This window comes from Athene noctua, chromosome 1, assembly GCF_965140245.1.
Source record: "Athene noctua chromosome 1, bAthNoc1.hap1.1, whole genome shotgun sequence".
NCBI lineage: Eukaryota > Metazoa > Chordata > Aves > Strigiformes > Strigidae > Athene > Athene noctua.
Genome location: NC_134037.1, coordinates 47,870,866 through 47,897,287, shown reverse-complemented (window position 1 = coordinate 47,897,287; position 26,422 = coordinate 47,870,866). Strand labels below are relative to the sequence as shown.

General features: G+C 34.1%; 1 protein-coding gene across 1 annotated transcript in view; it reads left to right on the top strand.

The window, feature by feature from the left end:
• The window catches only part of ASCC3 (activating signal cointegrator 1 complex subunit 3), a 287,285-nt gene that overhangs the window by 192,140 nt on the left and 68,723 nt on the right, over window positions 1-26,422 (top strand). The window contains exons 18-30 of the mRNA XM_074896093.1: window positions 3,570-3,734; window positions 4,591-4,677; window positions 6,983-7,159; window positions 9,262-9,487; window positions 13,189-13,343; window positions 16,970-17,068; window positions 17,550-17,718; window positions 19,644-19,864; window positions 21,237-21,322; window positions 22,779-22,945; window positions 23,082-23,227; window positions 23,335-23,455; window positions 25,441-25,583. Of these exons, the coding sequence (XP_074752194.1) occupies window positions 3,570-3,734; window positions 4,591-4,677; window positions 6,983-7,159; window positions 9,262-9,487; window positions 13,189-13,343; window positions 16,970-17,068; window positions 17,550-17,718; window positions 19,644-19,864; window positions 21,237-21,322; window positions 22,779-22,945; window positions 23,082-23,227; window positions 23,335-23,455; window positions 25,441-25,583 (1,962 nt within the window). The remainder of the gene's footprint in view (window positions 1-3,569; window positions 3,735-4,590; window positions 4,678-6,982; window positions 7,160-9,261; window positions 9,488-13,188; window positions 13,344-16,969; window positions 17,069-17,549; window positions 17,719-19,643; window positions 19,865-21,236; window positions 21,323-22,778; window positions 22,946-23,081; window positions 23,228-23,334; window positions 23,456-25,440; window positions 25,584-26,422) is intronic.

Genomic DNA, 26,422 nt, shown 5'->3' with positions numbered 1-26,422 from the left:
CCAGAGCACAGTTACATGAAGATTTTTTTGAAATTTTTTTTATTAGCTGTAATTTTTAGGAAGTTTTGATAGTTTACAGATTATCTAAATATTGTTACTTTTTTCTGTATAGCTGTTCATGAGCATTTAACGTTAACACAGTTTGGACACAGTTAATTGAGCCTAATGCAGGTGAATCTCTCACAAGTGTATGGTAACTGCAATCTATTTCACATGTCCTGACTTTGATTCATGACTTCATAATTTGTCATGATATTGTGAGCAGCAGTTGATTCAGTCATTTTAATGTGTAGAGATGTATGTCAAGAGTTATGTTTTTGATAGTTTTTGTGTCTGATGGTGGAATCTGCAGTAGAAGTAGGTAGGCTATTGTTTAAGCAAGCTTCTGGAGACACCTTTAGATCTCTGCTCATCTCAAATCTGTTTTCTATAAAAAACCTTACAATACATTACCATGGCATAATATAACAGAAATTACTTTGCTAGTGGGAAGAATGTTGTTGTCCCATCCCTATAAATTAATTTTTTTTTTTAAATCAGGCATTTTTGACCAGTTAGATTAAAATAAATGCAACTGTGGTGGTAACAACTGATGAAAAAAAGTAATAAAACACTAACAGGAATATTTTTTATAAATTTAAAAAATAATGAACGAAAGTTGCTCACCCTCCCCTTGCTTTAGTGGTTTTATTCCACTGCTGAGAAAGTGGAGATTGCCAGTACTTGTCTTTTCCTGCCACTAACCTCCTTTCTACCCCTTCTGATTTGATAAGCTAGTAATAGATATTTCTGGGTTTTTTTGTTGACAGTAACAAATTATATCAATTTGAAGTGTTATCCATTCATGTAGGAGAAAAACCAATGCCAATCCCTTTATTTTCTAAATAAACCAGTTTTAAACCTCAAAGCTAGTGTGTTATAGAAAGTATATGGATGGTATAGTGCCAGATGTGGGCATAACCACAGATTTGTTCACTTAGACCATTCTATTCCTTCTGTTCTGGTTATAGGTATCCAATTTTCATAATTGGTATCTTATTGCTTCTTAGTAATGTCGCAGTGTGCCAATTTCTATCTCTCTTTTGGCTGACAGTCGGTGTTGCCTGTTCAGAATCCGTATATGTGCATAAACATCATGGGTCATGCTTCCCAGCTGTTCGGGGTGGCTGAGAAGATGCAAACTCATACTCCTTTCCTTTTCCACAGGTGCTCACCACATCCAGTAGTTATTTTAGGGCACTATAGGTCCAGCCTGTCCACACAAAAGGATTGTGTTGTACTGCACAGGGAGAACAGGGCAAGTGTGCGCCTGACGTGCACCAACACATTCTGCACCCCGCGTGTTGCCTCCAGGATATTACTGTTCCCCACCTAGCCCGTTTCTGGGCTGTGCCCAGGAGTAGGCTACTCCAAGCCCACTGCTTTGGATTGTGATTTTTCTAGTAGTTTGCCAGAAGTGCCAGTAATGCCTATTACTGAGTTGGGAAAATGGACAAAATTTATGATGAGCGGCAAGAGGAGACAAAGAGTGGAAGGAAAAAGTGGAGCAAATGTGTCATATTAGAGAAGCCTGTGGTATGAATTATGGGCATTTTCTCATCCTTTTAGGGTTCCAAAGGAAAGGTTTCTGGTGTTTTTTTAAGGTAACCCTTTTGTTTTCTCCTCTTTTTGGTTCCACTCTTTGGTGTTCCCACAGTTAAGCAAAGCTTTTTATACCCATAAATTGTATGTTTATGTTTAGAATATCTGTAAGTGCTGGAGAAACTTGTCCCCAACACTTCTCTTAGTTAGCTAGAGAAAATAATGTGAATAATAATGTACTTTATCATACATTCTTAAATTTCCACTCCAGACCTTCTCAGTTTCTTGCTGTGGACATGCCAAGGCTTGTTTTAAGAGTATGGCTTGAAGCTGTTCTAGGCTGGATCTTTTATTCTGTGGGATTTCTAATTAAGCAAGTTCAACAAGAAGGGTGTTAACCGTGGATTCTCTAGACTGGGATATTGTTTCACAGACTTTTCAAGTTGTTGACCTTTCCTTTAAAGTTAAAACCTTTGTATTTGTGAAAAGTGTTGGTCTACTGTTACAGCTTTAGCTTTTTTATATGTAAGGCAGTAGATTGGCAGGTAATTTGGACTGCCAAAGGAGTAGGAAGGTGTTTTGATACTTTTTTACTTTTTTTTTTTTCCCCTCCTCTTTAGTTTTAAGAGATGTTAAACATCTGGCATTCTGATAAATTTTTTTTTGACCACCTCTGCTCTGAAATCTGACCTCAATGCATGACTTACTATTGAGAAAAGCACTCTAGACCTTTGCCTTCTTAGCTTTTCACTCGAAACTAAGGCAAGCCATAACTAAGGAGAAACAGCTTCAGAGTAACTCGCAAAGACAGGGAATATTAGGAACTAGTCTAGCAGCTGCTTTGTGGAGATAGCTTTGTTCGTCTGCAGCTTCGCTGAATGTGAGATGAAGCACTTTAGCACAAAGATTGAAACTGAATCCTGGCCCAGGGGAAACAAGAGCAAACCAAGGCATAGCAGTTCTTAAAGTCTGCTCCTTTCTTCAGTCTTGGTCAAATATCTCTGTTGCAGATTTACCAGGAGGGCTGGTATGACTTACTGTGTAGGAAATCTGAATTACACCAGCCCTGAAATAAGAATGCTGCCTGTGGACTAGAACAGAGTTTCAGCCTTTTCAAATTTGGTGACTAATCATTGCTTGTGTAATTAGAGCCTTATCTCAGGTGCATATATACCAGAGGGTTAACTTGACTATGAATCCCTTTTGACCCATCCCTGTCAGTCTGGGTATTCCAGATGCATGATGTGGAAACACACAATTATACAGCAGTCCCACTCAGATGGGAGTTTTGCCCAGCCTTGTATGTACTAATGAGATAATGTGCATTATTACTTGGACAAAATGTCCAGGTTTCTGAACTTTGATATCAATAGAAGTGGTGTTGGGCACAGCAAGCTCCTTGCTATAGACAGTACAATATCCAAGCTGATATACCCAAAGCTTTTGGGGACGTTAGAGTTTTTTTGCTAGTAAACACTTTAGCCATCCAATTTGAAGCTTGTTTTATTTGGGATACAATTAAAGCCATCCTCATGTCAGATACCCAGGCCAGTTATATCTTTAGCCATTTCCATAAACAGAAGATACTATAAGATAACATGTTTTCATGAAGTGATACAGTAATGATAATTTTAAGAAAAATATCATTAAAACTTCTTTGTAAATCATGTAAAATCATATAAACATCAGTGTAAGTTTATTTCATAATCATGCTACTGTTTCATAAGTAATATTAGTCTACATTGTATTGATAGTCTTGGAGCGTTGTAAAAGAAATATTATTCTGGTTATTTTGTCCTGAACAGACAGTTTTTGGTTATTAATGTCAATGTAACAGTTATTAGTGAGATCTCAAGAATATCTTAATAACTGTACCTTCCTTTTATTTGATTTCTGGTTTTGTTTGACGGCTATTTCAAGAAAACTGTTTATTTAACACTTCTTTTTTTTTTCTTTTATACAAATAAATGTGTGTGTTTCATGTCTAGATGGATCCAGGTCTAGAAAAGCACAGAGAACAATTGGTAATTGAAGTCGGCAGAAAACTGGACAAAGCCCGCATGATCCGCTTTGAAGAACGAACTGGCTTCTTTTCTTCAACAGATTTAGGCAGAACTGCCAGCCACTACTATATTAAATACAATACTATAGAGGTAAAATATTATGTTCTATTTCTGGGGTTTTTTCCTTCTTTTTGAACCTATACCTAAAATAGTTGTAAGATATTACAGAATATGTAGCTGATTTGTTCAATATATTTTCAAATCGTATTTACTGAAATGGGGAGGGAGGAAGTAGAGAGGAAAAAAAAAAACTAAGTATAAAGCAATACTGAAACATTAGTATTGCTAAGTAGACTTGGTGTGAAGTGAGATTTGCAATTTCTATAGTCTCTGCATTCTTTCAGGCGCATTATAACATTTTGATATCAACAGTGTGTGCAAGCATTGGTACATGATAGCAGATTCAAGTATAGAGTCTGAAAACTATGAAGTTTTTCTGCATGAAAATCCTATCAGGTGGCCAATCTTAAGCAACTTTTGTCACTGTAATCAGATTGTGTTGTAAACATTAGATGCATTTGTGCAAAACTTTGTAGTATTCGAAGCTTAATTTGATGTACGCATTAATCTTAAAACCTTTCTGTAGGAAATAAGTCTTTTTCTTGAATAAAAGCTGAAGACTTGTCATTAATAATTTTTAACCGTTTACTGTGACTATGTATAATTAGCTTATTCACTCAAATATGCCCTAGACTTTTTTTTAAATGCCATAGATGGCATGTCTCTCGATTTTTGGGGTGTCCCAAGTTTCAAAGGACTGTTTTTCTGAAAGTGCTGAGAAGACATCCTGGAAATTGTTCCTGTTTAAATTGCATCACTCTGGTCTTCCAGTAACTTACATTTTAATCTTACATGCCTTTTAAAATCTTGGTTAATGTTTCTTTCTTTTGTGCTACATGTGTATTTTTATTTTCAGTGTTAAATCAATTCATTTTATTTTTAATAGACTTTCAATGAATTGTTTGATGCTCATAAAACCGAAGGTGATATTCTTGCTATAGTATCAAAAGCTGAAGAATTTGAACAGATAAAGGTAAAGTTATATCCTTTCATAAAAAGAATATGTCTTAGAACTAAACACTTCTGTAGTACTCCATAATTAGTGGGTGTCTACAGATGCAAGTTTTGTTATATATTAAGCACCATTATAAAATGTTTTCTAAGTAGGCACAGTTGCCAAGAACTATGTATGCTCTCACTCATATGTAGTACAGCTTGAACTATAGTGCACATTAGTAACTAGTTATGGATCTCTGAAAATTCCTTTTAAATGCTTTAAAGAATTTTTCAGCTCCTCAGTTATTAACAGGTAAAGATAAGTGTCCATTGAACATCCCAGGGATGAGGTAGTTTTTCTGTTTAAAGTTTAAACTTTAACTTTAGATGTCTCCCTGAAGAATTTGCTGTATCAGAAATGAGACGGCACTCACATGCAGGAAACAATATTAGATTAGCAGATTGATAAATTCTGATAAATTATTTTCAGATTTGAGTCTAGAAAGTTGGAACAGATTTGAAGCTTGTTCTATTTGGGATGCAATTAAAGCCATCGTCATGTCAGATACCCAGGCAAGGTATATCTTCAGCTATTTTCATAAATAGAAGATACTATAAAATAAACAAGATTACTGTACTGTCATACTCAGTTTAACCTCAACCTCCCTTTTTGCCTCCTGTGTGGGTAGGACACAAGGCAGTACATTGTAAGCCAGCATGAGTTTGTTTGCCCATGCTTCCATCTCACAGAGGTGCAAGCCAGACTCCACAGGGTTTATTAGCTTGGGCTGTTTGCCATTTTACCACAATTATATAACTTTCAAGTCAGAGTTGGCTCTAATTCACCTGGCTCTGCAAACTGGCAGTGTGAATCCCTCACCATCTACATACTTACATATTTGCACACATTGTCTGAGTATTACCATCTCTTTAGCTAATGGAGAAATTCTGTTTTGCTATAATCTCTTCTATTATAGAAGATAATAAGCAGTGAGGTTTCACAGTGATACACAAAACATTTTCCAAGCTAGAAGAGATTTTTTATGATAGTGGTATTGCTTTGCTAGGTCTAAATTTAGCATAATTGAATATTTAAATGGAAAGCATATGGAAAATATGATGTGATATGTTCTATATTTATAATAAAGTTAGTAGTGATGCCTCTTGACTAAAACATAGGTATTCTAGTTTGCTTTCTCAGATCTGCATGGTATGGCATCATTGTACCATCATTTCCATTTTTTTGTGATTTGTTTGCTGTGCAGCTCTGAATGTTAAAACTAGTAACTGATTTTCACAAGAATAACTCAGGATTTGCCCCTCTGTGTGATACAAATTGTGACTTTTGTTAATGAGAGTCATGTCTCCATAATACCTTTAAAAACCTCTGTATTTTGAGATTGTTTCACCAGTAGCTGAAATACAGATCTGGTTTTGACCTGTACTGTGCTATGCAAAAGCAGAAAAAATTATCAAAAATAGTGTTGTAAGCAAAGCATAATATCCCCCTGAAACTGGAGTCATCTGTGATGGCTGTGTCCTTCATCTTTTTCTTTCCTGTAGGACCAGTGGCTGGATAGTTGGGGTTTTTAACCCAATTGTCTTAGTCTTTTGTATGTCAGGTAGTCAGGTCCAAATGAAAATTACTTTCAGCTGGTTCCCTGCAGGGACCAAACATTTACCCTCTTTAAATAAGTTTTACACCAACAGACTATCAGTAAATCAAAGAATATGTAGATTTATGCTGGTTTTGCCATGTAAGGGTCATCAGTTAGAATGTGAAATGTTATGCATTATTCAAACCATAGATATGAATATTTCTTTACTCATATTAAGACTTAATCTTATTAACAGTGAAAATTTTAATATCATGAATCATAGTACTTCACAGTTTTGAGTTAAAAATGTATTATGCCACATGCAAACTATGTAACTATAATGAGAACATTTAATGTTAATTCAAGATTGCCCTAATCCAGATGGACAGAGGTTTTACTCTGGTCAAATAAAAAATGAAATCTCATCAGATGAAGGATGGTAGGGTCAGAAGATTCAATTTTTGTGGCATATCAAATTTTTGTATGTCAATGGCAACCTTAATAGATGGTGATGAATAATAAAATGTAATTGTGTCATTATTAAGATAGTTTCAATTATGGTCTATTAGCTACATTGTGGAATATGTGGGTTTGCTGCTTTTTTGTTTGTTTGTGGTTTTTTTTCTTAAAACTAGAGACTTCATTTAAAAATAATTTAACTATGTTATAAGGAAAATTTGATTTCAGTGTAAAATTTTTTATCAAATTGCTCTAGCCTCTTCATAATGTATAATTGCATTTTAGGTAAGAGAAGAAGAAATAGAAGAGCTGGATACCTTACTGAATGATTTCTGTGAACTTCCTGCTCCAGGAGGTGTGGAAAACAATTATGGAAAAATTAATATCCTCCTTCAAACATATATTAGCAGAGGGGAGATGGACAGCTTCTCCCTTATTTCAGATTCTGCATATGTTGCACAGGTAAAAATAGCATTTTTTTTAAGTATTTTTTTCTGTCTTCTGCTGTTTTCATTCTCCCAGATGTTTACAGTTATGTAAGTAGGCCTTGATCTGTAACTTTTGGGTACATTTTTATGCAAATTGATTTGAAAATCAGAACCTTGTGTGTGTGCGCATGCTTGGTATAATATTTAAGTGGAAAAGATTTGCAAAAGCCTACCTTGGGAGACTATTTCATTTTTTGTTAATTATGAATGTCCTTTTTGTTCGTGTTATCCCTGTAGTCTTACTACATTTATTAGTTCTAACTGTGATTGCACAGAAATGTTATTCTTAACTTACTGCGTTTTCTTCTAAATCTGGAAAACCGTTGCACTCTATATTTATGCTTTGTGTACTTTTATACTTTGTTCTGCAAAACATAATTTGTGTTTTATTCACATACCTTGGTTTATACAAGATATGCTATTACAATTTTATTGCTAGATGTAATGGTGCAGATTTACATATCAGTTTATATATTTGTTTGTTGGCCGGATGCGACACCTGAATGGTTGATAGTTATAAAGGATGTTTAGTTATTGCAAAGAATAATAAGAGAACTGTGAGTCAGTGACACAGAACTGCTTGCTTACAAAATTAGAGCCCGTCTTAGACAGAAAGGGGTGTTGCTTGAAAGTTTAGGATTATGGATCCGAAAGAACTCAAAATGACAAAGTGTTCATAGACCATCCCAGGTGTGCAACAGTAACGAATGTATAAAATAGATTATAAAATTTTATCTTTTAGCCTGTCCTCTGTCTTTTTTTTCCTTTTTTTTTTTAAAAAAAAAACCAAACAGGTAGGAACATGTGGCATTGAATTACTTTTTTCTCATATTTAATTCCAAAAATCCTTTTTCGAAAGAATTGATTGTAAAATTGCATTTAGTTGGTGCTAAAGATGAGAGTTAAATACTCTTCATTAAGATCTTCATACTAACATTACCTTCTTCAGAAGTGTTTACATTTCATATCATGTAAGGGTATAAATGAGAAAATTCTGAAATCATTATGCACATCATAAAAATTGTGGTACTTGCACAGCAAGATCATTTTCAGTATGATTCTTTTAATCTTTGCTTTCAAGACAATTGCTTTTATTCGTGTGTCTCAATTATAGTGTTTTTAGTGAGGCAACATGGTCTTCTCAGATCTTCATAAATTGTACATGTGGAACCAGTGCTACAAATTGTGAATTTTTTTAACTGGACTATTAAGAAAATAATTCATCCTTTCTAAGTAAAAGAAATGTGCTTCTTTAGTAACATATGCTTCCTATCATGACCAAATAATTTTCTATTTTTTAGTCCTGTTGGCATTACAGAGACAGTAGAGAATGATTCTATTCTATTCAATGAATCAAGAACAGAATTGCTAATCCAGGCATAGTAAAAAAAATCAAATACACTAAAAAAACCCACAACTTCATAATACAGCTTGATAAGTTTATGAAAGGAATATCATAAGTTACGTTTTCAGGATAAAACTGACTTCATTCAAGCTTATGTTAATAATTAATTTTCCAAGTCCAAAGCACATTTACACAGTTTGCTTATACAATAGTCTCAGAATACAGTACGTTGTTAAAAGAAAGTCACTATTGTTAAACTTCTGTGCAAATGTTGTGAAATTCAGTATGAAATGGGATGCTATTATGAAAGCACAACTGTGGGTGAAAAATTAAGACTTGAATTTCCATATAAACTGAGTTTGCAGGTGTATGCTATATGGGGGGAGTAAGAAGAAGATATTAAGTACTTCTGTTTCAGAAGTCATGGAGATGCAATAAATTTAGAACTCCCTAATGTTAGCATAACTGTGATCAGAATTCTATGGCAGACCTGCCACTACAACTTTAATTAGCTGCACATGTTTCTTTCATAATTTCTATAGGCAATCATGAGGTAGCTCTGCCACTAGACAGTGATGGAAAAAATAGTTTTCAAGAATGTTTGAAATAAGTTTGAAAAGAAAAATCTATTGTTATGGTTTGTCAAAGATGAGTCTATGGGATCCTTTTCATTTTATAAAGAATACTTGAGAGAATTACAACATTTTTTTTCTTTTTTTTTCACTCTCCAGAATGCAGCTCGTATTGTTCGAGCTCTTTTTGAGATTGCCCTTAGGAAACGTTGGCCTGCAATGACATATCGACTACTGAATCTCAGCAAAGTCATTGACAAGCGGCTGTGGGGCTGGGTTAGCCCTTTGAGACAGTTCTCAGTGTTACCACCATCAGTCCTCTCAAAGTTGGAGGAGAAGAATCTCACTATAGACAAGATGAAGGACATGAGAAAAGATGAAATAGGTGAGAAATCAGCAATGCTGATCTGCTTAAACTATTAATAACCAGTGGGCAAGTTAGAACTAAATCTAAGTCATTCATCACTCACTCTGGTCTGGAAGCCATGTTGACACATTAATATGGTATTATGGTCTGTCCAATAAGGAAGGTTTATTCAGTCTCCACAGCTTGGGAATATGGCACAGCTTTGAGGGTAAGGCTAGCCCATGTCCTGCCAACCCCAGAACACATGTGGACTGGAGATGTATCTTGATAAGTATTTGCATATATGTGTATATATACATATTTATGTTGAGCCGTGCTTCCTTTCTTGCTCGCATAATGTACTATACAGCTATAAAAGGCACCTGTATATTTTTGCCAGTTGACAAAATGTGACCTTTTTTTTTTTTTTTTATTGAAATACTATTAACGTGAAAAAGAATAAAGGCAGATTATTATGTCCTGGTATATGATCAGTAAATGGTCTGCTTCTGAAACACTGCATTAATTTTCATTGAACATGGAGAATTCATTGTCACTGGTGTCATTGCAGCAAAACCTTAATGGAATTTTTTAAAGGGTTTGACACTTTGATAATGAGAAAATCCACAAGCCTACTGATAGACATAATGAAATTTCTAGTATGTGTGTATAAACTTGTGCATAAACTGTCCACCAGCTGGTTGAAGTTGAAAGAAAAATTTGCTTGTAATGTATTTTGTTTTCCTATCTTAGTGTATTTTTTCTTACTTGGGCTTTCTTTGCACCTGTTATTGCCAAGTTGTTGAGAAACAAACTGCCTGTTTTTTAGAAAACTAAATTTACAATAAAAATACAATTCATAGTCACTGCTTTTTAGAAGTTATGCTCTCTGACTTGATATTTCTCTCATTTGACAAGAGAACTACATTCCTAACTTAGGAAGCTTCCCTACATGCCTAATTCAGGCTGGAAAATATTGAATAAATATGTAAAAGTTTGCAGAATTAGAGGCCATATTGTTATTTAGTAAGTTAAGCCAAAGGACTATGAGAAACTTTTAGTAGCTTACTTTAACTGTGCATTATAATGTATAGTAATTTTAAATGTATTTAAAATATAACATTTTATTCAAAGTGCAAGCATTATTGTGCTTTTCTATTCAGAAGCTTTATAGCACTTTTTTATTCAGTTTTGTTAATTTTTTGTTGTATTTGTGCAGTCTTTTTACTACTTCTCTTTTCCATTAATCATATTAGTGCTTTTTTTTCTTTTCCATTTTTATGCTTCCTTCTCCCCATACCTGCCCTTGAGGCAACAAGAAATTTTGTGTTAAAATATAAAACCTGTTTTGCTTCCTTCAACGTGGTGGAGGTAGTATTGACAAGATGGAATGTATCAATATATACCTATAAAATGTCTAGTTTTGGTTTAGAGTAACTTAGTTTGAAAGTAGATGAGAACTGGGATTTGACTATGAAAACAGGTCATTGCTGACTGTATGTTATGATATTTCATGTTCTTCAGCCTTATAAGTATCAAAGCATGTTGATCTGTGCATCTCTGTGAAATACTGTTACATGACATACTTCTTCTTGTCTAGCCTCTCTTTCTGACACCAAGGGTGTGAAGGAAACACTTGCCTGGCAGCCACCTTATTATTATTTGAATTCAAAGCCATCTTGAAATGAGAAGAGGCACAGCTTCCAGGTGCTGCCTTGTTCTCTGTTTCCGTAGGACTGGTGTCAGTCTTAGTGTTTCTTCCTTTTTAGTTGTTATTGTGGGCTTGGAGATAGATTAAAAAAAGACAGGAGCTATCTGGCTAACTCAGTCCATGGCCTAGGGAGAGATAAAAGCTTCAGATGCATGCCAGCTCTCCCAGTGAATGAAGAGCATGTTGTGTGCACAGATCCGGGATTCCAGTGTACCACAAATTTGCCAACACCAATCTATGCGCTATTGCAATGTAACCATGGAGTTTCCAGAAAGCCAGGATATCACTGTGTTATCTGAGACAAACAGTCCTGGTTTTTCAGAATATAGATGACAATCGTGGAGTAAGCAAAATTTATTCTTCTTTTGTTAAACATATTTACTTTCTCGAATAGTCAGCTTTTGTTCAGAAGGTTTTAATATTTTTTAAATGCCATTGATAGTTTCTCATGATGTGACTATTTAAAAAAGCAAAGGGGGTGGGGGGAGAGAAAGAATTTTATAATAGCTTATAGAAGTTGCGACAGAAGCCTTATTTTCCCCTAGCAGATAAGTGTAAAAAACCTCAGTGCTGTCCTGTACAAACACCGAAGTTAACCTCACATATCGTGTTACAGAAAGTGATTTTTGGCATGAAAAAGCTTGCCTGCTTATCAGGTCACATCTTTGAATATTTGGTATCCACCTTTATTTAACATAATTTCTGGTTTTACCTCTAATTGCAAAAGCTAGTCACTGTGCAAGTATGCTGTAATACTGCATGTATCACCAAGTTGTACCAATATATTTGTTTTGGTTTTTAATTATCCACTTGCTGGAGGTGCACTGCAAATTAAACTGATTAAATATGTGTTAAATATATGTTAAAACTTTTGCATTAGGGATTTGCTTCTTAAGCAAGATCACCTTTCATTACTTCAGAGTACAGATAAACACCTGTGTGAGGCAAAATCTGCCAGTTTGTTAAATAAGAAAAACAGAAGAGGGAAAGCCAGGATAAGTATACAAAAAATAGCAATTGTAATATGCTATGCACCTAAATTTCATGTATCACCTTTTCACTTCATGCATAATGTAAATAATAGGATTTCTTCTCCTTTTTTTTTTTTTTTTTTTTTAATGGGAAAGGCACAGGAACCACGTAACAGTATCAGGAAATATCAGTAGCCATTTGTAAGGTAGCTATTAACAGTGTGTAGTTATGATCATTACAATTAAAATCTAAAAGACACCTCACAACTATATAAGCAATTTCAGTGAAAATGTGATACATCAACCTTTGTTTCCTAAATAAGTTAGAAGTTGCAATACTTTTGCAGAAAAAAAAGAAATCCCTTCTACTTACTTTTATATGTAAAATGAAGAGCAAGGGAACAGAGATTTCAGCTGTGAAATACAAGTACAATTTTTTTTTAATTAATATAATCACTTTATTGCCTTAGTTACTGTGATAGAAGATAAAAAGCATTGCAAAGTTTAGTTTTTCCTTTGTCTCAGTTACACACTGGTGTATTCTGAAAGATCAGATCTGCCGTGAGATGTTTACTAGTTGCTTGCATTTTTAACTTATTAACTACTTTTATTCAGTTTTATGAAAAGCATTTTGTCTGCTTTGAATCACTACACAGGAATTGTAGTTCAAATGTGTGCCCTTCATGAACTAAAAGGTCAGTATTCATGCTTTAAAAAAGAACTATATGGCTTGGTAAGAGCCTGATCAAAAAGTCAGTAAAGGAAAGGGAACTAGCTTGACATAATATGTTTTCAGTGTAAATTCTTAATAGTTATTTTAACCCCTTAGTTATAGCCAACGGGAGGGTTAATACTGATTTTTCTAGACTCTAAATTGCTAATTCAAGTTAAGTATTACAAAATATTCTGACATGCCAGGTCAAGAGACTCAGACATTATGCACCTAAGAGCAAAACAAGCAAGCAATAATACTTCTCTGTAAAAGCCTATTTGAAAGTCGGAGTTTTATTCTTTTTTCTGGAAATGCAAATGGGTTACACCTAATGTTTTCTTGGCAGGTCATATGCTGCATCATGTGAAAATTGGGTTAAAGGTAAAACAGTGTGTCCATCAAATCCCCTCCATCATAATGGAAGCAACAATTCAGCCAATTACCCGCACAGTCCTCCGAGTTCGGCTGAACATCACTCCTGACTTCACGTGGAACGATCAGGTAAAAAAAATTAGTTTCTTCAGTAAAGGAGATGATCACAGAGAATCCATAGCTGTTTAGATAAGAAAAAGAAAAATATTTTTGCTAAAAAGCAAATTTGATAACAGGAATGGAATGACTTTTAAGACTTTTGTGGAAGGTGGCACCCAAAGATCATCGTTTTATTTCCATTAATTGTTAACAAGTTTGCCCTGTTTATAACATGTTGAAGTGGTGCTTATACTGAATATTAATATTAGTCACACAGAGATTTGAGTTATATGCCCAACAAGGAAGGCAAGAAAAAGGGAGACATGGATGGCTCTCTGAACTATGAATGAATGTCAAATGCAGAAAATAAAGCATTGAAATACAGTTCATGTATGCCAAGTTCTGCTGCTCTTCATGGCTTTACAAACATACATTCACAACATCACTGCTGCCTCTTCTGTTGGGACTTGTCTGATAATTAAAACTGAGATATGTTTGGAATGATATTCATCTATATTTTATGGTGCAAATTTATATGAAAGGAGTTGTATTAGTTGCACATTTAGATATACCCACATCCTTTGATTCAGAATGTGTTCATTAGAAATAGATTTAAGATAAATCTAAATGGAATACAAATGCCCACATGGGGGCATTGTATTGTTGCTGGTACTTCTGAAACTTTCTGTAGAAGCAAGGCAGATACCTCAGTGGGCAAGCATATTTTTCTTTTTTTTACACGTAGATTTGTGCTTAAGATAAATTATTCTGAAAGGTGGATATTAAGTGTCTTTTCTTTTTTTAAAAATAATTTTTAAATGCCTTAAATTACAGATTTACCTTAATCACAAGTAAATTAGAGTTTTATTCCACAAACATTTAAATGATTTTAGAATTTATTTTCCCTGCCTAATTTTTTTTTTTCTTATGGAATTTTCACCAAGTTAGTTTCTGAATGGGAGATTAATGATCAAAATATAGAAAATCAGATTTTATTTGCTACCGGGATTCATTACTGAAATATTTGAATAGATTTCTAACATGAATTACATGAATTATTTTTTACTGCCTTATTTATGTGCAGTACTTCAGAAGGCAAACAAGCATTACTTTTTAAGATTGAAACAGGTTTTTATTATCTAGCCTTCCATCTGCTCTACCTGTAAACTTAAAGACAAAAAAACCCACAACTGTTCTTCATACTAAACTGTATCTTAATACAGAGTCATTTCTCAATCCATTTTAGATTTTTCTACAAAATGTAGGTTCTTCTATATTTTTACAAATTGAAAATGGGTCCCCACAGAATTATACTCTCTTACTTTGATTCTGAGCTTCTAAAGTTGTAGCAAAACTGCAGCAAAAATTTATTTCCTGCTATGACCCCTTCACACTGTTTTCCTAATGATTGCTTTGGAAATATTATGAACATTTTATCAATTCAGTTTCTGGAGCTCTTTTTGTGTGAATTTCTATATTGCTACTCATCAAAACTTGTAAAACTTTTTTGTTCTTTTATTTTTGTAAGGCAGCTAATGATTTTCTTGTTTCTTCAGTAAAAAAACTTCTACAACAGTAAATAAAGAAAATACTGATAAATTGTAATAGTCTCTAAAAATTAATAACTTTTGAAATTCAACATTGACACTCTGAAACTGCTTCTCTGTCATCACACAGTATTTTAGCAAGCTATTCAGAACAAGACTATAGAAACTTACAGGTATAGCTGTAATTGGTACAAAAAATAGCTGCCAAAAAATTCCATTCAGAGAATGGGAGTCGTCAAATAAAATCAGGATATTAAAAATTTAAGTACCGTACTTAACTGAAATACCCCGCATGGCTAACATTTCATGGGTTTTATACTGTTTCTTTACCTGGATACTTAATTCTAGGATGATCTCATCACATGTTTTGCACTTGCCTTTACAAGAGAAAAAAAGATAAGTTTGGTAGTCATGAGATATGGCAATGTCTTGATCTTTAGTGGCTGCATTTTTCAGAGCTGGGAGCCCTTAAGTTCAGTAAAAAATATTCAAGCTGTATCCCAGTGGAAAATTCTTATTATATTGTTAGAAGCAAATGACTGTAAACATGCCCAGACAGAGCAAGTAAGCCTTACTGCAGCCAGGAGAGTCCAGCAGAAATACAGAATAATGCAACTAGTATTAATTAGTCAAGTCATATATCAGACATGCAGTTTTAGGGCAGTGGTTGCCCAAAATACAGTTCTTAGGAGCTCCCCAGTATTCTTGAGAATTGTTACTGGAGAGTGTGTTGCATTGCCTGTTCCCACATTGCCCTTATTTCCCTGTGCAGCTTTGTCACACTAAGATGCTGTTACAGTTGATAATAATATTTCTAAGCTTTGAACTTTATCACCTTCCTTAATTCTTCTTTCCTCTCTTAAATTCTCCTAAACTGTGATGAAGTAATAGTCTCACTGCAACTTTTCAAAATGTCACCTGCAGTGACCTGTGTCCTTTCAGTTTCACTGCTTCAGTTCCCAGTGAAGCTGGTAGTGAAATTCAAATGTAATGAAAATTAATGACAGCGTCTTTACTGTCCATCTACTTTTGTGGAACCATGTTAAAAAAGAAACAAAAGCACCTTAGTTCTATTCTTATTACACATATTTGTCATCAGTACAGACTGTTTTCCAACACACACACACAATAATCAGTTATACTGAAAATAATCTGTGCTGTGTGAATCGATACCAGATTCCTGTAGTGTTAAAATTGCCATTAGAAGTGACTATGCACTTGTTTTTTCCTGTTACCTAAAGTTTAGAAATAATTCCAGCTTTTTTTTCATATTCATACTGGTTTTGTACCTTATCACAGTCCTCATCAGAAACATCAGAACTCTATGTTCTTTTAATATTATGTCTTCCATAGTCCTCTACTGTGCCTTTCTTTTCTTAGGTATTTAAGTAAAATACTTGCATGTTGGCACAAGTCATTTATTCTGACAAAGAAACAAAAATTCTTAACTGAGCAGCCCACCTAGCTATGATTTGTGGCTGGCGTTGCAAAATAAGGTACACAACAAAGCAAACAAAAATCTAGGATGGAATAAAGTGTGGCCAGATGGCATGGGATTCATCAAGAAAGAGCTCTATTTATGTTCTTAACACTTCACCTGTAGCAATGGCTAGATCCACAGCCTTCTGAATCCACTTATTCTATCTTTCTAGAGGAGATAGGAAGAGGTAGAGGAGGAGAGAAGAATACCACAATTCGGTGCCAGTTTTTCCTGAGAGAATGTTTTTGACTGAAAGATGAACAGTGGATAACAAAAGACAAACCTCTATGCAGAATCCAAAGACAGAAGTACAAGGAGGAAAAAGGAGGAGTCTTTTTTTAGGAGCCTAGAGAAAACCCTGGGAATTCAATCAATTTATAACAACTGAGGCACAAGCTTCAGTTGCATTTATGTCATGTCCATTTATAATATATGTACCTTAAGCAAGCTCTTACTGAAATATAATCTTGGAGCAGACTGATTTAAGTGTTATATTGCTCTTACCTCTGATTTCTGTATTCCTTTATTACTTTGTAAGCCTATGTCATTTAGAAATATATCCAATATACCCAGCAAACCTAGAGAACCTCATTACAACTATAACAAAGCTACCTTTCCCACTGTTAAAGGTACATGGCACTGTTGGAGAGCCCTGGTGGATTTGGGTAGAAGACCCTACCAATGATCACATTTATCATTCAGAGTACTTCATCATTCAAAAAAAACAGGTAATGGATTTTATTCAGAATCTTAGAGTGTGATAAAAATAAAGTTAGTCAGATGCAGATTTGGAAGAGAAAACATTATTTTGACCTAAGCAGATTTTAAAATCAGTAGCACAGCTTTCAGTTTCAAATGTACATGATAAGCTCGCATTTCCACAAAGATGTTTTCAAATCTCATCTGTCCCTTTTTCTCCTCCTCCTTTGGTGGGACACTTATTTCCAGGTGAAGAAAGACAGACAGTAATGGTCTTGTCTGTTAAAGAAAAAGATGAAGTGCCAGCCTTATTTTTATCTTTTGAAGTCCATGGAAACACAATCCATTCCTAGTGGTGAAATATTTTATAAAGATGTGAACATTTTGCACATGGAGTTGCACACATACTTTATTGCTTTGTGTTGGTAATACTTACGGAAGTGAGGCAAAATGATTTTTCAAGTTACTGATTTGTCTGTGCAGTAATTATTCTCTACACGTTTCCATTAGGTCATTACTAAAGAACCTCAACTGCTGGTGTTCACAATCCCAATTTTTGAACCTCTTCCTTCTCAATATTACATTCGAGCTGTGTCCGATAGGTGGTTAGGAGCAGAGGCTGTGTGTATCATAAATTTTCAACATTTGATTCTTCCAGAGAGACATCCACCCCACACAGGTAACTTCAAATTTGATCATTTTGTTTCAATTCATCTTGCTCATATTGATTTTCCTTACGATAGTGCAATAAATCTCTTAACTTCTGCTTCATCATAGAAAAGTATATGGAATTTCAGTTTGTAATGTATTTGTATTATTGAGACCATTTCTTTACTAACTTTAAAGCTCTTTAAAATGTTAAATTGCTGAATAAAAAGCAGCTCATTTCACCTCAACATAATACCTGCCTTTTAGTTACTCCAAATTCTCTATAAACATAGGAAAATTGAAGCTCATATAAAATTAGGCAAATCTCTGTGTTACAACTATGTCTTACACTTAGTGCTTGTAAGCATTATTTTTCTTCTGGACTGGTTAAAAATAATCTTAGAGTGGATATTTGTATTATAAATGGTATTCAGCAAAGAAAAAACAAACACAGTTAGAATTTTGAAAATAGGAAACATTTTACTATTTTTACTAAAATAAATTCATCATAGCAAGCACTGTCACAGTACCAAACATCGCATTTCAACTCAGCACTGCTGATCAAGTCACGGCTTTCCCCTCCCCCTCCTTTTTTAACACTTGGCACAGAAGCATATGTTTGTGTTTTGCTTCTTTTTTCTGGATATATAAATTGCTTTATACATTCATTGTGCCTGATGTCATTGTAAAACCTTTCCACTGTAATTACATTTGGCTCATCTAGCAGTCTGTGAAGTGAGTGCTTTCAGAAATACTCAGTTCTCATACGGTGTTGTCCTTTGGCATGCATAAATTCACATGTGTTTGTGAAGTGTTTAGCTATTGTTATACTGTACCTACGCTGTCTGGAAAAGCATGTGTAACCTTTTTATCTAATTGACTGATCACTGACTACTATTCAGAAGAAACAGAAAGATATTTACACATCACCAGTTATGGAGCCTCTAGGATTTATGGTAATTGATTTCAATTCCCATCTGGTTCCCACTCAACAATGAAGTACATAGAGGCCCTGCTAGGCAAAAAACCTTCTTTCTCCTCAACAGAGCCCAAGAAATCACAGTTTCAGTGGGAATGATAAAACAGCCATAAGGTATCGGTGAAAAGCATGTGAAGAATATTATGCATCATTGCCTCAGTAGATTTTATGATTCCCATATCATACCTTAATGTGAAGCACCCTGAAAAGACAATGAGACCTCCAGCCACAAAAAAAAAAAAAAACCAACCAAACTTCAAAGCAAGCATCTGCATAGCAGAATCACTGCAGTCTCCTTAATTTGGTAGGATTCCAAATCCAATCTGGTTATATATGTCATCTTCCAAATTCCACAATCTCTATTTGTTTGGATAGCAGATGCCCTCAAGATATATTGAGAATCATATATTGAAAGGCTGTTTGTTTATTTATTAAGATCATGTCTTTAATTACATGTTTAAAGGATTAGATGCAAAATTTAGTTGTACTCATCTGATTTGTATTACTCCATCAACTTAGAATCTCCAAAGAATCCTTCCTTCTTAAATAGATTTTGTCCTTGAATCTGAAATACACAGTCTATGCTGTCCTCCAGTTCCACATTCTGTTATAAGAAGCTGGATGTACATATAATCTAATACAGTGAGTTGCGAATTTACTACAACTGGGTGAAAAGCAAAAGCTCTAAGACAACTTTAATAAAAATTAATTTATGTAAATGGCTGGTTCACAGCTATCAGAATACTAACAACAGTACTTGCAGAAATACTTCAGAGCTATAAAAGCAACTTTTCATTATTCCTCACTGAAGTCAACAATGACCAAAATGTGAACTCTGTGTCATATATTAAGCAAAACAATTTCCAATGTAAGTTGTTTTCCACTAAAGTATTGGTTAATAACTTTATCTTTGTAATAAACTATGTTATTTCATGGCATACCTTGTCAATGCACTTATGATTATTTTGTGTTTTTAGAGCTTCTAGATCTTCAGCCTTTGCCTATCACAGCCTTGGGACATCGGGAATATGAAGTCCTGTACAAATTCACACACTTCAACCCTATCCAGACCCAAATATTCCATACACTTTATCACACAGATTGTAATGTTCTTCTTGGAGCACCTACAGGTTCTGGAAAAACTGTTGCAGCTGAGTTAGCCATCTTTAGAGTTTTTAACAAATATCCCACATCAAAGGTTTGTAAAATAGGTTTACTAGAATCATTTTTTGTAGGCATGTTTTCAGCAATACAAAAGCCTAGAAAAAGACTATGGCAAACTGAATTTTGCTTTCTCCAGTTTATACCTGTCTGGATACAAAATGGTACTGCATTATGTATATTATGCTTTTATTTCAACTTTATATATTAATCAGTGTACAACTAGAGTTAAATCTAAAAATATGACATACAGGCTTGCTGGATTTTCTTTTCTGTACTTACCTGCATTTCCTGCTTTAATCTCCTTCTGCTAGATTTAGTACTGTTTTATAGCTATTAGTTCCCCTCTGTGTGAATATAACTAGCCTAGTCTCCCTCTTATTTAAACAAATAAGTTGCAACTACTTACTACAAACCAGTTTTATGTTCCAACTTGTCCCTGTGTTTTATTTCTTAAATAGCCTAAAAGCTGAGCAACTCAGGTTTTGGGGTTTTGTTTTCAAAGTGAATATATATCTGTATCTTAGCCCAACTTGTCTTAGTTAACCACATTTTAGCTTTAAAGTCTTTGGAAAATGTGTTTGTATCTGACTGTGAGATTTAACCAAAGAAATTAACAGAAATCATGTACATAAATCCCTTATTCATCTCTGAAATTTCAATATCTTCATATAATTTGTTAGTCCAGGTGGGGTAAACAACACTCATACATTTTCATCATACCTGTTGGACTTACAAAACAGCCAATTCTCTAACGAATATATTTTTTAGATTTTAATAAAGCTGAAAACCTGGCTAAAGATTTTAGACTGTATGTGAATTCTTCATGTAGCAGTTTCTTCATGTTCAAAAGCTTTGGAATATTTAACCATAAATCTGTAAATAAATATTGTTTCTACATATCAGAGAATTCCCCCCTGCACAGCAGGCTTCTCTGAGGAAAATATTGTGACGTTTTTCTTAAAATAATCAGCTTTTTAATTTGTTAATGTCTTAAGAATTTAACAACATAACTAGAAATCAGGTAGGATATTACTTGCTGAAAATTCTGATTATTTCTGTTCTAGATTACTAGCTTGCAGATTTTATAGTCCTGGCAAAAAATGGCATAATTCATATAGGTGGGTTTTGATATTAAATAGTGTGGTAAATACTTCCATTTCGAGAATTATTCTTTCTATTCCACAATTTATTTTCTTGTTAATGGCTCAGGAGACAAAGCAGTATTTTCAAGTGTTAAGTCATTTTAAAATATAATCCTGTGGTAGGTCATTTAAGGAACTGAGGCCTTAATCATTTTATAGATAATGAGTATGTTCAAATCTCACAAGTATTAAAGATTTTTTTTCCTTTAGGCACGCTTTAAGAGTTCCTGTTTAACTTCTGGTTTTGTGATTTTTCTTTTGCAGGCAGTATATATAGCGCCCTTAAAAGCACTCGTTCGTGAAAGAATTGAGGACTGGAAAGTTAGGATTGAAGAAAAACTTGGTAAAAAGTATGTTTCTCCTTACCTAATCAGAGAAATGAGAAGCAAAAGAACAGCCCATCAAGTATGAATAAAATCTACAGAATGCTTTTGAGTATTTCAAAATAGGTTTTGATTGTATGCTATCCTTCACATTTCTAGTACTTAAAAAATAAAAAATGCTATCAATAGTCATTGTAGCGATAGCAAAATCAAAACTAAAAACGGGGTACACTTTAATACCCAGCTATTTTTATTGTCATTGCTTGCCAAATGTGAAGCTCAGATTTCTCTCTGCAGTATCCTTGGTAATTGATATTGCAATCCAAAATAAGATTTCTTTAGAAAGGTAGAAGGAACTCGTAGGAGTTGCATGAACTGTGTACTAGTCTGCATATATTGTCCTTCATATATAAATTAGATATAATTTTATTCCTTGGTAACATTAATTTCTTGCAGATCTTCTCAGGTGTTGGAGTTCAGCCATTACTTTATAACATATAAGTTATATCAGTCATGTTGAAGCTTTCCAAAATTATCCTTTATTGAGTTAAAAATTACAACCATAGGATGCATTAGGGCCTTTTCCTTTCCTATATGTAGCTTTTTTGTAAGTTAAAGCTCAAAGCTCATCACAGGTTTCAACAGAAAGAGGTGCAACTCTGTGTACATTAAATTACCAGTAAGATTCCCACCATTATCATAGCAGTGACTTATTAATTGGCAATATTTTTTTGCTATTGTAATGACCTGTGAGAATAAATTACTTGCCTCATAATTCTGAATTATTTTCAAGTAATATTTCTTTTTTTAAATTCCTTGTGACTGAAATTTTGAACAAAAGATACACATTACTTCAAGGAGTTTTTATTAGATGTTCAGCTGGATGTAGAATGTGTCACAGAAATGTCAGAAATTCATCATAATCAGTCTAAAATGATCAATCATCTCAAATGCTGTTTGTAGAACTTGGAAGGATAAAGTGGCAAACTGGAAGAACTCTGCTAGTCTTCCCCAAAAATGACCTCAGGATAATTTATCTTCTAGTCTTAATGGAACTTCACCAACAAAAGCAGATAAACTGCAATCTTGCCTCGTTATTCAAACCAGAGATCTATACAGAACAGCAGGTAGCAACTTGGCAGCTTTCTAAGAAGCTTTCATCCTGGCTATGACAGGATGTTTTGATTCACATTATATCATATTAATGTTCTTATCTCCATTTTGAAAAAATTAACCATAGGTGATTTGGGACTCATATTCACCCTCTTCATTTTATATGGATTTGCTAGGAAAACATAGAGACAGGTTTGTTTACTTAAAACAGTTGTGGAAATCCTGTTAGAAGTATTTGACCAGAAACAAAATTACTTTGTTTCATTTTGTTTCTTCTCTCTTTTAAGATTTAATGTTTAAGAGTTAATACTTGAACATTAAGATGTTCTAAAGCTTTGTAAAGCCAAGCCACTGTCTTCCTTGATTACAGGGTTGTAGAGTTGACAGGAGATGTGACTCCTGATATGAGAGCTATTGCCCAAGCTGACCTGATTGTTACTACCCCAGAGAAGTGGGATGGTGTCAGCAGAAGCTGGCAGAACAGAAGCTATGTTCAGAAAGTTTCTATTCTTATCATAGATGAGATACATCTGCTAGGTGAGTACGTTTTGTTGTTTTTAATCAGAATCATTGCTAAAGTTGCAGAAATGTGCTGGTACTTATGAGGCAAATACGCTTTTTGACATTTGAACCTTTTATTTTTCTGTTTTTCAATGGGCTTTTCATTTTCTAGGGGATGAGAGAGGCCCAGTATTGGAAGTCATTGTGTCTCGAACAAACTTCATCTCATCTCACACAGAGAAGCCTGTAAGAGTAGTTGGTTTATCCACTGCTTTAGCAAATGCCAGAGACCTTGCTGACTGGCTAAATATTAATCAGGTATGAAAAATGTTTCAGAAGATGTGTATGTATTTGTGCTGCAGAAAAACAAAATAGCAATTTATAAGGTAATTCAAGATAAACCTGAAAAAAATGTTTTCTTGTAGATGGGTCTGTTCAACTTCCGACCATCAGTACGCCCAGTTCCTCTGGAGGTGCACATTCAGGGCTTCCCTGGGCAGCATTACTGTCCTCGCATGGCTAGCATGAACAAACCTGCATTTCAGGGTAAGCAACAAGCTCCTAGACCTTTTCCTTCTTTCTGCAAAAGAAAAAAGACTTTGAGCACTTTACACAGTTCATTTGCAGCACATTTACAGCATGTGTTTTTGTATGTACTCTTGGCATGTATAGGGAGAATCTGCTCTGCTAATGGCCCAAAGCTATTTGTCTGAAACATAAAGTGTGCTGCAAATGCAACATATAACAGAGGAATGTAATGTATTTAGAACAGAAGAATAAAATTAGTGCTAATGAAGGGGAAATAAAATGTGTTTTCTCTTAGTGTTTGACACCATAAAGAAACATTAGTGTAAAAATATTTGAAATTTAGAAAGTAATAAAACTATTCATATTAACCTGCTGAGGTATTTTCATATGGACCACTGTAGTAAGCATTAAAAAAATTGTGAACAGAAGTTGCAAGTCAGGCTAACCTATAATTCTAGTTTCAAAGCGATAACCATAAAATTCAAAATTTGTAGTGCATCCAGATATGCTTCTGTTTTCAATTTTTTATTCTTAACAAAGCTGGCAAGCAGGATAGACTTAAGAAAAAAACTCTCGTATTTTATTTGAACATGTTTTGTTTTGGTTACATAAGGAATATTTATTATATCAATTAAAAATAACCTCCAAAATAAATTTTGTAATGTGAACTGCTGTTGATTGTGAGGTGACATTTGTGAGGTGACTTTTTAGCTGCTTTAATTAGCCTTATGACAGAAGCAAAGTATTGATTGTGGACTAGAGACCAATCTTGACAGCTCAGATTATTTACACCTCCACAAGAGCATTGTACAAAAACACTAATGAACAATAAATCTGTCTTGGGCTGTTCTGCCACACCTGTTCCTGAAGCAACAAAAATCCATTAGATGCTGGGCTTTTAAAATATATAGATATATTGACATATATAGTTGTAAGGTATAAATACACTAATTATCCTATTTCAGTAATTTCACAACTATATAGAGTTTGTATGTGCGGGAGCACATGCTGGGTAGTATTCGTGAACTGGGAAACAATATGTGATGGTGGATAGTATGAAATAGTTCTCAGAAATTAACAATACATAAATTTAATTTCTAGAATTAGAATTACTTGGGAAAACACAAATGGATTTATAAGAGATTTAGAGAGAGTATTTGAAATTCTACATACACCTGTTTATATTTTTAGTGCTTGTTGATGTTACAAAATCTGTAGATGTATGATTTGTTCAGGGCTTTTTTCCCCACTTGTTTTACATGATATAGTCAAGGTTATTTTAGCATTTCCATGGCAATACTTATTCCTGAGACCATAAAAATCTCACTGCAACCTGAAACTTCTTAAACATGGGCTGAGCAAGAAAATGCTTTTTTAAAAAGTCTTAAAACATAACTGGTTTAAATATGTCAGACTACTTAGTAAACAAAAGAAATAAAGTTCTTTTGTACCGTAACGCCCACTTTCCCAGCAGCTATTGAAAAGTCCCTTTCTACCTTTTTTACCTTTTCTGGTTTGGGTAGATAGAAGTGATCTTTTGCAGGCAGACATGAGTTCATGCAGTCCGAGCTCTGGGTCAGGCAGAAAGCAAGTTTTGGACCTTGATGGCACTCAGCCTAAGACAACATATGCCAGTAGGGTAGAAAAAAACATAACATACTTATTAGGCTGAGATAGAGAAATTCACGGGCTCTGAAGTCTAGAAAGCTTGTCCAGGTTTGGTGGAGTTTTTTTTCCCAACTGCTTCTCTTAATTAACCCACAACAATCATTGAAGTAGCATCATAAATTAACTCAAACTCAGCTAAGCATAGTTATATGATCTTTGATTCAGAGATGGTATATGCTCACCTCAGTTGTACCTATCTGGCAGAATTGAGACTAAGTATACATATACCTATATATCATCTGCAGAGAAGTATAGCAGCTGTCTAGGTATTGCAAAGAGAAACTAATTTTTTGTCATTAATGGGCCTAATTCTCAAATTCTGTTTTCCTCAACAGCAATCCGGAGTCATTCTCCAGCCAAGCCTGTTCTTATTTTTGTGTCATCCAGACGTCAAACAAGGCTTACTGCCTTAGATCTGATAGCTTTCCTAGCCACCGAGGATGATCCCAAACAATGGCTGAAGATGGATGAAAGAGAGGTAGAATCATTTTACCTGCATTACTTGTGCTTTGCTTCTATTTTATTGATGTTTGTTTGAAAAGAAATTACATCTAAAACAAGAAAGTAATTTGAGGGTAGATCTTGAAACAGCTATGCATATGCTACATTTCAATATGTATTAAAACTAGTGTCAGTGTTAAGGCTTTATAAGCGTATTTGCAAGATCTGGACTTCAGAATGCAAACTCTTTTATATTTGTTTGTCCTGCATATCTGTTATTAATGCTAGATCTATTGTCCCAGACAACATACATCACATGGTACAAGTCTTTGATACAAAGATAATACAAAGAGCAAAAGAAAGAGGAATAGTGTTCTCTAAAGTTTACAGCTTGAAATCTGTGACATATAGATGTTGAGCTGGAATATAAACCAAATCTCTTTCAGTGTTTTAGGAGAAAAATCATCCATCTCATAACTCTATGTGTAGAGGGTTATGTATATGCATATATATCTGTGTATATATGTATATTCTTCTATATTCATACATATATATATTCATCTATATTCATACATATATAGATATATAAATATACTGCAGAACCAACTGTTTAGGTATGGTTCAGTCTTGCATATCAATGAAATAAATGAATGTTATCCAAAAAAATGACAGCTTCTGCTTATATCTTTGTTAAAAGAACATAAAGTGAAACATTCAGGTGTTAAGCAATGCTGGAGTAAAGGTTTAATTTTTTATACTTTTTCAAGCAATATAATCTTTAATTACAGTTTCCTGTATTGTTTCTCAAAAAAATCCTTCTTTCATTTATTGCAAAACATGAATGATGGTCAAATAATAAACAACCATTCAATATTC